Source organism: Schistocerca piceifrons, chromosome 11 (assembly GCF_021461385.2).
Source record: "Schistocerca piceifrons isolate TAMUIC-IGC-003096 chromosome 11, iqSchPice1.1, whole genome shotgun sequence".
Taxonomy (NCBI): domain Eukaryota; kingdom Metazoa; phylum Arthropoda; class Insecta; order Orthoptera; family Acrididae; genus Schistocerca; species Schistocerca piceifrons.
The window spans coordinates 57054792-57068552 of NC_060148.1; the positions used below are offsets into that span (position 1 = coordinate 57054792).

Below are 13761 nucleotides of genomic sequence, written 5' to 3' on the forward strand. Positions count from 1 at the left end.
AAAGATACACGAAAAAAGGCCAGGTTTAGCAAGGAAGAAAATCATATTCCATCAAGACAATGTGCGCCCGCACACACATTCACCTGATATGGCTCCATCAGACTTCCATCTCTTCCCAAAACAGAAAATTTTTCTTTGTGGACGAAGATTCACTTAAAACAAAGAATTGATAGCCGGAGTTGACAACTACTATGCAAGACTGGAGGAAACTCATTTTTGAGATGGGATCAAGGCACTAGAACATTGTTGGACCAAGTGCACTAATCTACAAGGAGGCTATATTGAAAAATGAAACAAAAGTTTCAGTGATGTAAGTACATTTTTTCTGTTCCGTTGCGAGAACTTTTTAAATTACCCTCTTAACAGCCTATACAAAGTAGTGATTGAACACTAAGATTCCCTGCTAGTAAACCACCAGATACTGGGGGCATTTTTTCATACTTACATCATTTTATTCCACTATGCTGGGTTGTACTTAAATGTATTCCGTACATGTCATACTTAGTTTGAGTCAATTTCAGTTTTTATATTATATTACATATCGTTATTAGTCACTTGTAAATAGAAAACACACACGATTTTAATAGTTTTTAATTAAGCCTTTAGGAACAATAAGAAACAGAAGGGGGAAAATCATGTATCCACACATGTAAATAATATTGTATAATCCCTGTAAAATGTTACAAATGAATTTGAATTGGGTTGTATATAAATTATTATTATCAACAAGAAAACTGTACTGGTAAATTTACAAGCCTTTATGTAATTCATTATTTATTTATGAAACAATGGAAAATCCAGGATGGAATGTAACATCTCATCCACATTCCTCCAGAACCTCAAAAGCTTCTCCCCATTTGATTCACCTGGACCTACTCTGTCCAGCAAACCACCTTTCTAGATGTTGACCTCCACCTCAAAGATGGCTACATTCATACCAAGAAGTCGTTTCCATACAGCCTAGGGCGGTGTATTTTCGACAAAGGCCTTGTTGGCTGAAAGCTTATATTGTGAGTCTTTTTGTTGTACCTATCTGCGACTCAGTATTTCCACTATATGGTAAGTAGCAATTTTCCATTATTATTTATTGATGGATATTTACAAAAAGTTGTACTTTCAAACAGTAAGACTGAAATTAAGTAACACAGATGCAACAGAAAAAGTCTGTAATGTTTTGTAAATCAATAGTTCCGAATTAACTTGAAAAGTTAACAATGATGCATGCTCTGGTGTTATTAAGAACATTATGAGAAGTTCACACACATGTAACTGAAGTCTCAGTTTTGGACTGATTATGTTTTGAGACCAATGCTTTGATAGAATGTTACAAAAATATATAAGATGTAATAAAATTTTGAAGTAATATGAAAAAGAATTGAATTTACATCTTCATTGGTGCAAGAAGTGTTGAGGATCCAAATCATTCCTTGACAGCTATTTAAAGCAAGCAGTATCTTTTTTTGTGTTTTTAAATGGGCCAGTCTGTGAGTAAGTAAAAGCACTACTCTAGCAAGGGCTTTATTATAGCCATAAAGTGCTCAAGTTTGAAATTCATATCCTAAAAAAATGTGCTTAGTGCAAGAGCTGGCCTGTTTTAAGGTGCTGTCAGAACTGTTAGTGGCATATGCATTCAAGTCCAGTGATCAGATCGCAATGTTTCCCAAGAGCAGGTATATAGCAAAGGGACTTTTAATTAATGACTCTGGCATTGTGAGAAGTTAAAACATCAGTCAACAGGCGGCACTGCGATGCAGACTTGTAGAAGAGAATGTCGACTACAAAATACGCTATGCTCAGTACCTTAAAAAACTTTTAGGATGTGTATATCAACTGTAAATTAGATTGTCCACTAGGAAAATACCAAAACAGTTAATTACCATGGCACAAATCAAACAATTTTGAAACTCGCCATTTGTCACAAAAATGTACGCACAACGGTATTTGTGTCAGCTCATTTCAACATCCATCAAGATAAGACAAATTACATCTTTCTCTGCACTTTTGATTTATTTTAAGACAACTGAAAAATTAGGGATAAGACTGCTCAAGTGAGCACCTAATTAATAGCAAAGGATACCCGACAAGAAAAACAAAGATGAGAATGCTACATAAAACCACAAAAGTAAATAGAAAGATTTATGTATGTTTGCAGGTGGGGTATTCAGCTGCCCAATAATTGTTAAAATTCATGGTGAAATCTTCAGCTGCCATTTATTTTGCATAATTCGCTACTAGTTTCGATCAATGATAGTTATCAAGCTTAGCTGGCATAAACGACAGGAAAGTTATACCATAATTTGAACAAAAGTAATTTGTTCTTTTAAGGGGCTCCGGAAAGGCTCAAAATCATGAAAAGTTCAATTTTTACTTTTATCGTTTTCTGATGGAAGAACAGTTGAATGGAATGGACAGTGTCTTGAAAGGAGGATATAAGATGAACATCAACAAAAGCAAAACAAGGATAATGGAATGTAGGCTAATTAAGTCGGGTGATGCTGAGGGAATTAGATTAGGAAATGAGGCACTTAAAGTAGTAAAGGAGTTTTGCTATTTGGGGAGCAAAATAACTGATGATGGTCGAAGTAGAGAGGATATAAAATGCAGGCTGGCAATGGCAAGGAAAGCGTTTCTGAAGAAGAGAAATTTGTTAACATCCAGTATTGATTTAAGTGTCAGGAAGTCATTTCTGAAAGTATTCGTATGGAGTGTAGCCATGTATGGAAATGAAACATGGACGATAAATAGTTTGGACAAGAAGAGAATAGAAGCTTTCGAAATGTGGTGCTACAGAAGAATGCTGAAGATTAGATGGGTAGATCACGTAACTAATGAGGAAGTATTGAATAGGATTGGGGAGAAGAGAAGTTTGTGGCACAACTTGACCAGAAGAAGGGATCGGTTGGTAGGACATGTTCTGAGGCATCAAGGGATCACCAATTTAGTATTGGAGGGCAGCGTGGAGGGTAAAAATCGTAGAGGGAGACCAAGAGATGAATACACTAAGCAGATTCAGAAGGATGTAGGTTGCAGTAGGTACTGGGAGATGAAAAAGCTTGCACAGGATAGAGTAGCATGGAGAGCTGCATCAAACCAGTCTCAGGACTGAAGACCACAACAACAACAACAACAACAAACGTTTTCTGAATCTGCAGACTATTACCTTTTAATAGATATATAATTTATTCAATTCCGAAGACTACAACTATTTTTAAATTTTTTTTGAAATGTGTTCTACATGGGCGTGACCCACTGTGGCACTGTTAAACTGCTGTCAAATGGTATTATTAACGTCCGTGTTCATCAGGTACATTTTAGTGATGTGAGATAAAGTATGTGTTGTGGCTAACCTGTGATGGTTCAATATATATCGCTGGTGTGATTGTCGATTGTTTCACGTTTATTTACTCTGTCGTTATCTCGAAAATATTCGTAATTAATTCTGTTTCTTGAGTCTCTGTTTTGTTGAAGTATAATAATGAGTAAAAGTAAAGTTATTAGAAATCCTCTGAAGGCTTTTAAGAAAAGGAGAAATGTTGGAAAGCCAAAGGTATGTGATATTACTGTAAACAATAAAGACGATAACCAAGTGAGTGAACCTAACCTCTCAAGTACACCTGCTCATAGCAGTCAAAGTGGGAAAGAAAATACTTCACAGAAGAAGCTTGGTTCAATGAGTGAAAACTATGAATGTTTTATGGGCGAATCGGATGTGAATGAAATATTTGATATGTCGGTTCTCAAAGGAATTTTTTCAAACTGTGTAAGATGTATTCATTGTAGTGAAGTTGGTCTGGAACTCTCCATAATAAAGCACGTAGGACTTGCTAGTGAAATACAACTGAAATGTGATAAGTGTTCATACATGACCACTTTTGGAACAGTGTTGCAGTAACTGCAACTGAAGAAAATGGTAGCAAAATCTACGAACACAACAACGAGCGATGCTTGCTTTAGACAAGGAACACCTTCGGGCTGCAGACAGGGCTGTAAAGAGTCTAGAAATACAAGCAAGAGTAAACAGGAGGAGGAACAAGAGGAAGCTGGAGGAGGAGTTTGCAGAGGATGAAGATAATCCATCCTATGGACCTGGAATGCACTAAAAAGTTAATCCAATCTTTGTCGCTCATTCCAAAAACTTTTATTTTCTCATACTAATTACATGTTTTCTAAGGATCTTCCAAACATATTTGTTTCACACTTTCAGTAAATGTTACACAGTACCTTCTGCATAATTTAACACAGCCTTTTTCCAAAAAACTGTATATTTTTGAATATATAAATAAAAAATTGCAAAAAGATGTTGTGAATTTTCATTACAATTGAAAAAAAATCATCTTTAATAACTGAACTAAAATTTTGTAAAATCCCTGTGTTAAGTTGTAGCCCATATTCCAATACATAATCTGTAAAAAGTTCAACTTGCTACCTCAAATACTTTGTGAGGAAAGATGTAATTTATAAGCGTTATTTTAACATTGCAAGTATAGGGTGTTCCGGAGCCCCTTAAACCTACCACAGCAAGTAAAAAGTTTATCACAATAATAGCTGTGTATGATAATTTTAATCAAGAAGCAAGTCCACATCAACAGCTAGTAACACATTAATAATAAATGGAAAGAGTTATGGCACAACTGTTTGAGGCGGGATACATTACACTGCAGTCACGAGTTCAATTTTGCTTGATGTCATGGGAGCTCCAGGGCAAAGACGGAAGAGATGTTTCATCTACATGTATGTCTATACTCCACAAGCCACTTCACAGTGTGTGGCACTGGGTGCTTTGTGTACTACTGTCACTTCCCCCATTTCCTGTTGCAGTTGTGAATGGTTTACAGGAAGAATCATTGTTGGTAAGCCTCCACATGAGCTCGAATCTGTCTAATTTTGCCTTCATAATCTTTTTGTGAGATAAATGTAGGATGAAGCAATACCGTATATTGGCTGACTCGTCTAGGAAGTGTCACGGCCGCAGAAAATGTTAATAGTTTTAATCATATATCAGATCATAACGTAAGAAGTGAGCCAGGTTTCATACACAAGATGGCCCATGTGTGTAACAGAGGGAAGTTGTACGGGCTATCGGGGGCAGATAATGCAACTCGGAGCAGTTGCACACTATTTGCTCCTTTGAGGTCGTTCACACATACCTGCAAGCAGTACACTGACAACTCGCAAGCAGTATCGAGGTCAAAGTCAACGTTAACGATAGGGAACTTCCCAATGCACATAACGGAGGAACCACATGAACAACTTAGAACGACAGTCAAACATCAAGTCCCTCACATATCAAGTAAAGCTTCTGAGATAATGTTCTCAACAGATATTGCAGAGGAGCGTGTGTGCACAGGATCGATCGAGAGGAGATTTGTCGAGCAGTCCGAGCAGCTGGAGTGAAATGATTCTATACAGCAACATCTGGTGGAGCAACAGACACTTCATCTATGAGAAGACGGTGGACATATGGCAACCTCAAGCTAAGTAGCAATTTTCAGTATTTACGGGAATAGCTTTGAAGAGAGACTGCCAATCTCTGTATCAAAGAACTAAGAGGAATTTCAGCGAATAGCAGGGACAAGTTAATGACTGGTGCTTGTCTCTTGTACTAGAGGGGAAGTGGCCCTTGATTCATAGAGCATTATTTCAAAGTGTTGACAATTTATGATTTAGGCAAAGTGGCCAGTAGTTAGCAGACCGAATGGAAGTGAAAGCACTCATCTCTGAGAATGGTCTAACTAATGATTATCAAAAGCATCTGACATACTTTTAAGGGGTTCTGGTTTGACACCTCAGTAAACAACTGTGTTGAGAGAACAATACACGAACCCAGGCAAAGTAATAACTTGCTACTTCAGCAGATCAATCCTGCCAATTCCATGTATGTGACCAACCTGTTGTAGCCGAACACCCATTCTGACTAAGGAGATTTCCATCCTCTTGTCTCCACTATAAAGATTGACAAACATGATAGCTAACAAAAAAAAAAAAAATTGTGTACAGAAACTGTGCCAGGATGCGACAGAGTCTACAGATTTTGATAGCAAATCGCACATTTGTGCAGAATGCCTCTCTTGCAGTGTCTGCCACTGAAGTAAGCTCAGCATCTTCGTGACACTTTCATGTTTACTAAATGAACCTGTAACGAAACTCACTGCTCTTCTGCATCTTGTCTACTTCCTCTATCCTTCCTATCTGCTACAAACAAGCAACAGTCAAGTATTGGTGGAACAAGGGTTTTGCAAACAACTTCCTTCATGTGTATACTACATTTCCTAATAGTACTTCAGATGAATTTCACAAGCAAATGGATCAATTTCACATATTCAAACCTGCTCTGAAAGTTTTTGTGCAGAATGAATACACAGAAAGAAATACTTTTTCTAGATTTTAGCTGCAAAGATGCACTGCAAACACTTATTAAAAAAAGCAGAAAATTGTCAAATTCATAGCCCAACAGGTGTCTAAAGAAAGGTACACTGCTACCATGGCTGTAGCAGACTGTGGACGTGCAAAACAACAGATGTATATCCTTGGTTGACAGTGCATAAATAAAAAGGTAACACGACACAATATGATTGTAATTTGTAAAGCAGATATTTTTTTCACTGATAGTTTCCCTGACACAATTGCTTACACTTACTATTCAGTAGTGTGTGCAACTCAGTTGATTTACATTATTATTTCCAGTTGCTTTTACAGCAATGGGAAGTGTTAACTGTTGGTATTCATTGTGTTTTCTTCTCCTGAACACCTGATATGTTTGTTAATATCTTGGACATTTATTTGAACGATGTCACCATTTTGTTAGAAACTGTGGAAACAGTAGAAGAAGTAGGAAATAACTGACAATTCCATGAATTGTGCTTCAAATGATGACTTTGTGCCAATAAGAGTCTGGAATAAGAATAAAAAACTCATCAGGTCATTTATACACAGTCCAGTCACATTACCGTGGTCACCACCCATGTTTGATGTCAACGTACAACCACCACTCACAGATGACCTGTGGCAGCACTAGCAGTGGACAGTACATAAAGTGTGTCAGAGAGGGACACGGAAAAGAGGGCAGTCGTTGTCGTAATGCAGAAACGGAGCAATTTATCTGACATCCAAAATCAGCACGATAAATGGCTTTTGGGCCAAGTGTGGAAGCATTTTCGAAATGCCTACATTTGTAAACTATTTGCATGCCACCATGGTTAACTCTTTCGGGACGCAGTGCATTTCCCCAAAGCGGAGCAATTTGGTGGCGCTGTGCGGGTTCCATATTCCTTAGGTTTCTTTCGCCTCTTATAAAATCTACAGTTTTTGACTTATAGGTGTAATTTTTTTGTAAATGAAGCTTAAAACATGCTCTTTACTGGCATATTATTTTCATTATTCCATATCGCACACTTTTTGACTTGGCAGTGGTGTTAAAATAGGAAAAAAAAAAAAGAAAAAAAATTGATAAATTTGATTTTTTTTACTTTTTTTAGTTGAGAGGTGATGCATTGAATTAGACATATTAAAATTAGTTGTATCTTATTCTTTACATTTTTAGCTTTAAAACGACATATAAAATACAATTTTATCTCTTATGGGACGTCCGTGGGAAGAAAAATAAAAAGTCCATTTTGAGGGGTGAAAAATTTGATTTATGTGAATAAACTACAAAATTTCATAAAATTTGCTTATAACAAAATTTACACAACTTTGGCATATCAATTTTTCGATAGGCAACCATGTTTTACAAGTCCTTTCGGTAAATTTGCTACTTTGTGATGCCTGTTGAAGCACTCAGGCACATGATGAGAAGGGTCAGACGGACAAGTTTTGCAAAAAAAAAGGGGCGGACCGTTTTCGTCGTCCTGGTTTGGAGCGATCACTGCAAATGACACAGTCACCTCGTTTTCTGGTGTCCATTCTTGCGGTATCATGGCACAGGCCATCCATCCTGTGTAGGTCACCATGCTCAGAGCACGGCCTCTTCCTCAATGGGGTCGGTTGAGCCCTGACGTCACCCACAAACTCCTTGACGAAACTCTTCCGAAATTGCAAATGACTCTTTGGTGTCTCTTGTCTTTTCTTTGCTACGATGACGTATAGCAAGTAAGTGCTGACGATCCCCACCTGAAATTAGCCAGAACAATTACCCTTTTGTCAAAATAAAAATTTACTACATAGGCCAAGGCCTATCAGAAAAGTGAATATTGTACCTCGAATAACCATAGGAAAATTTTCCTCCACCATTTGAAGGATTTTCTGGCAAAATGGAATGATGCGCAGTAGTGATCAGCTCTGCCTACGGCTCCCATATCTACCATGTAGTCACAAATAATTGATGGCTTCTGACGTGACAATCGGGCCACATATACGGGCCTCGTGTCCCAATGCAAATGCCGCATTGGGCCACGTATACGGGGCTCGCGTCCCGAAAGGGTTAAATTATACTGTGAATGACAAAATGGTGCAATCCAAATCCAGCACTGAGGTAGCTGTGGTGCACCACAGGGCACGGATGACAGGGGTGAATGACAGCTGTGGAGATGCAACTGTTGAGCAACTGACCACCCAGACTACTAACAGAGTTTCCTGAATGACCATTCTGCGAACATTGCTACATACGGGCCTCCCAAGCAGGTGACTAGTTCGTGCACCCGTGCGACTGCTGTTCACTGACAAACAAGGCTGGAATTTGCACAACTAGATGTCCACCGAGTGTCAGAAGGTGGCCTTTTCAGATGAGTCAACTTTATGTTCCGTGGGACACACAGCTGTTACCGTGTGTGATGTGAAAATCTGAAAGTAAACACCCTGCAATAATTGTCACAAGTAGCCGGGCCAAAGGCATACCTCGAGTGATCTCGTCATTCTGGAAGGCACAACGGGTCAACAAGAATGCATCTATCCTCGGGAATCATATCCACGCATACATGTAGTTTATTTTCCTTTAGCATGGTGGCATCTCCCAGCAGGACAATGAGATATGTCGGACAACTCACTGTGTATGTGTATGATTTGAAGAGCAGAAAGATGATTTTAAGATACATCCTCGGCCACCAATCTCTCCAGATTTAAAACTGATCTAGTACCTGTGGGACCACCTCAACTGGGCTGTTTGTGCCGCAGATCCTCAATTGAGAAACTTAGGACAGCTTGCCACGGTACTGGAGTCGGCAGACCTCCACATCCCTGTCGGTACCTCCCAGAAACTAATCAACACTCTTCCTGCACACCTCACAGCGATCTACAGTACAAAAGGTGGTTATTCAGGCTTGTGACAGCTGGTCACATTAATGTGACTGGACAGTGTATACGATGTTTCTTATATGTTTTTAAAATTTTGTTGAAATGTTTTCCTGCATTACACTGTTTACTGGCTTTTTAACATTTTATTGATTTTTCTGATATATTGTCCTCTTATCTTACACGAGGGTCACTCAAAAATAAATGCACACTATTTTTGTAAAAATACAGTTTTCATTCTGCATGTATGAAAGTTTTACAGTGTGTAGATACATCCTTCCTGCTTTTTTTTCAAACTTAGTTCAACCTGTTCCCGTGAGTGGTGCCATCACAGCATGTCTTCAAAATGGCTGCTACACTTGACGTTCGTCAGAAGCAACGTGCTGTCATAGAATTCCTGTGCTGTGAAAACGAGACAGGGGGAAACATCCACAAGAGGTCGAAAAAGGTGTACGGAGATGCTACTGTCGATCGCAGTACAGTTAGTTGGTGGGCAAGCAGGTTACGTGATGAAAGCAGCCACCACAATATTGAGGTTTGCCTCGCAGCGGCAGGCCTCATACTGCACACACTCCAGACAATGTGTGGAGAATTAACGAATTGGTGACTGCTGACGGACGCATCACAGTGAACAGATTGTCACGCTACGTTGGGATAGGGGAAGGAAGTGTTTGCAGAATACTGAAAGTGTTGGCGTTAAAAAAGGTTCGTGCCTGGTAGGTTCCCAGGATGTTGACAGTGGCTCACAAAAAAAACAAGACAAACAGTATGCACCGAACTTTTGGAGCAGTACGAGAATCGTGGAGATGAATTTCTTGGAAGAATTGTGATAGGTGATGAAACATGGCTCCACCATTTTTCACCACAGACGAAGAGGCAATCGATGGAGTGGCATCATGCAAATTCACCCAAGGAAAAAAAAAATTCAAAACTACACCTTCTGCTGGAAAAGTTATGGCTACGGTGTATTTCGATTCCGAAGGACTCTTGCTTGTGGACATCATGCCAAGTGGAACCACCATAAATTCTGACACATATGTGACAAAACTGAAGAAACTTCAAGCTCGACTGAGTCGTGTTCGACCACATCGACAAAAGCAGAATGTTTTGCTGTTGCACGACAATGCACGGCCAAATATCAGTCAAAAATCGTGGAAGTGATAACAAAAATTTGATGGACAACACTGAAACACCTGCCTTACAGTCCTGACCTGGCTCCATGTGACTATCATCTCTTTGGGAAACTGAAAGACTCTCTTCGTGGAACAAGGTTTGAAGATGATGACTCCCTTGTGCACGCTGCCAAGCAGTGGCTCCAACAGGTTGGTCCCGAATTTTACTGTGCGGGTATACAGCCGCCGGTTCCAAGATGGCGTAAGGCAGTTGAGAGGGATGGAAATTATGTGGAGAAATGAAAACACTGTTCCTAAAGGATGTATCTACACACTGTAAAACTTCCAAACATGTAGAATAAAAGATGGATTTAAAAAAAAAATAGTGCTCATTTCTTTTGGAGAGACCCTCGTTTGTTTTTTTTCTTTCCTTGCTAGCCTAATTTTGCTAAATTGGAGTTACACCATTTAAATCAAAGATTATTTTTCTCTTAGGCCAATCTGAAGGTGCATGGTGTAAGGCAAAAAGTGTCACTGAAGGATTAATAAAATAAAATAAAATTAGTTTTGCAACCAAGTCTGTCTGTTACTTTTACATCTGAAAATGTCTCTCTCTTGAGAACAACGTACTGCGTTCCGTTTGGTAGAAACTCGGTAATCCAATTAGACAGTCAGCCTGATGCCACACACTCTCATTTTGTTCATTAGGTGGCAGCGATGAGCTGTACCAAATGCCTTCCAGCAGTGACTGTCTGATGCAAAGAAGTGGCTGCAGGGCCACCGGTGCCACTCAGCTATTGCCTTCCACTTGCAAACAGAATGAAATCCTCTCACCTGGCCAGGCTGGTGACGTTGGACCAGACGAGGAAGTCGCCCGGGATGCTGAGGCTCTGGACGCGGCTCCCGGCGGTGAGAAGCTCGAACTTCTCCTGCTGGAAGATGTCCCAGCGCACCGTCACCGAGTCCTCCGTGGCCCGCAGGCAGAAGCGGTTGCCCGCCTCGAGGGTGAGGTCGCGCCCGGTCGACAACATGCGGGCCACCAGGTACGCCTCTTCCGCCTGCGCCTCGTCCGGCGCCTCGTAGGTGCGGCCCCGCCACGGGGCGCGGAACCGGAACAGCCGGCGCCAGTGCGCGCACACGTGCAGTGCGCACGTTACCGCGTCGGCGAGCGGCAGCCGCGAGAACACCTCGAGCAGGACCTCGTCCGGCAGGTCGGCCAGAACCGTGTCCCCCATCGTGGGGATGCTGCGGGTGGGCAAACGGCCTGTGAGGACATTTTCTCAATTGCGGGTGCTGGGTAGAGTCTCATTTACACCAGATCTAAAAACACATTTCTGTTTAGTCTGCTCTTTCAGACATCCAAAATAACAGACTACATTTTGACCCAACAGCCATTACGAATTAAGACACAAAGGAATTACAGACACTGACTGCAAGCAGGAATTAATTGAAATCAATGTACACTACTGGCCATTAAAATTGCTACACCACGAAGATGACGTGCTACAGACGCGAAATTTAACCGACAGGAAGAAGATGCTGCGATATGCAAATGATTAGCTTTTCAGAGCATTCACACTAGCTTGGCGCCAGTGGCAACACCTACAACGTACTGACTGATAAAGGTCAGATTGTAGCCTATCGCGATTGCGGTTTATCGTATCGCGACATTGCTGCTTGCGTTGGTCGAGATCTAATGACTGTTAGCAGAATATGGAATCGGTGGGTTCAGGAGGGTAATACAGAACGCTGTGCTGGATCCCAACTGCCTCGTATCACTAGCAGTCGAGATGATAGGCATCTTATCCGCATCACTGTAACTGATCGTGCAGCCATGTCTCAATCCCTGAGGCAATAGATGGGGATGTTTGCTAGACAACAACCATCTGCACGAACAGTTCGACGACATTTGCAGCAGCACGGACTATCAGCTTGGAGACCATGGCTGCGGTTATCCTTGACGCTGCATCACAGTGCTGGTGTACTCAACGACGAACTTGGGTGCGCGAATGGCAAAACGTCATTTTTTCGGAAGAATCCAGATTCTGTTTACAGCATCACGATGGTCGCATCCGTGTCCGGTGAACGCACATTGGAAGCGTGTATTCGTCATCGCTATACTGGCGTATCACCCGACGTGATGGTATGGGGGTGCCATTGGTTACACATCTTGGTCATCTCTTGTTCACATTGACGGCACTTTGAACAGTGGACATTACATTTCAGATGTGTTACGACCTGTGGCTCGACCCTTGATTTGATCCCTGCGTAACTCTACATTTCAACAGGATAATGCACGACCGCATGTTGTAGGTCCTGTACGGGCCTTTCTGGATACAGAAAATGTTCGACTGCTGCCCTGGCCAGCGCATTCTCCAGATCTCTCATCAACTGAAAACGTCTGGTCAATGGTGGCCAAGCAACTGGCTCGTCACAATAAGCCAGTGACTGCTCTTGAACTGTGGTATTTTGTTGAAGCTGCATGGGCAGGTGTACCTGTACACGCCCTCCAAGCTCTGTTTGACTCTATGCCCAGGCATATCAAGGCCGTTATTATGGCCAGAGGTGGTTGTTCTGGGTAGTAATTTCTCAGGATCTATGCACCCAAATTGCTTGAAAATGTAATCACGTCAGTTCTAGTATAATATATTTGTCCAATGAATACCCGTTTATCATCTGCATTTCTTCTTGGTGTAGCAATTTTAATGGCCAGTAGTGTAGTTGCAATGACTTCTGTGTCCGGACGGCTCAGTGATCGGAGCAGCTGCCTAGTATGCAGGAGACCAACGTTTGAACCCCAGTCCGGCACAAATTTTCAACTTTACCCATTGATTTCAATCAATGACCACTTGCAGCCAATCTCTATAATTCCTTTGTGACATTTCCGTTTGCAACCTTGTTTCTGACGGAATCTACAATACATTTTCAACGACATTTGTTATTTGTCTCCCTGTCCACATTAGTGAGAAATTGCTTGTAATGTAACATACCTAGATCCTCATATAGGAGTAGGTGATTCATCTTTGTAGCGAAGGAGTCGATACATTACAACTTTCGTTATTTTTATACACGTAAGCTGTCTATTCTTTCATACATGTCCAGAAGAACAGACACCATTCCTGATTCTGCAGCCATACATACACATCAAAAGTTCTGACAGTTGCAATTATGCACTGATATAATTACAATGGTAATAAGTGAAAATTTGTGTCGGGTCAGGACTGGAAACCCGATTTTCCACATTCGCGAGCAGTTGCCGGGACTGCCGTGGTTATTCAGACCCAACTCCCATCCTGCCCAAATTCCCATCTTCTCGCACGCTACTGATGAAGCACCACGTCCGTCATACTCTTAGTTCACCAGCAGTCACTGGAGTACTGCAAGAGTTCATAAGAGAGAGTGTACTCACGCTGAAGAGATAATA

At 41.0% G+C, this 13761-nt stretch overlaps 1 protein-coding gene across 1 annotated transcript in view; it reads right to left on the reverse strand.

Annotated features, from left to right (window-relative positions):
- LOC124719678 (F-box/LRR-repeat protein 14-like) overlaps window positions 1-13761 on the reverse strand; it is a 95162-nt gene that overhangs the window by 52650 nt on the left and 28751 nt on the right. The window contains exon 2 of the mRNA XM_047244888.1: window positions 11172-11582. Within this exon, the coding sequence (XP_047100844.1) occupies window positions 11172-11572 (401 nt within the window). The 5' untranslated portion in view covers window positions 11573-11582. The remainder of the gene's footprint in view (window positions 1-11171; window positions 11583-13761) is intronic.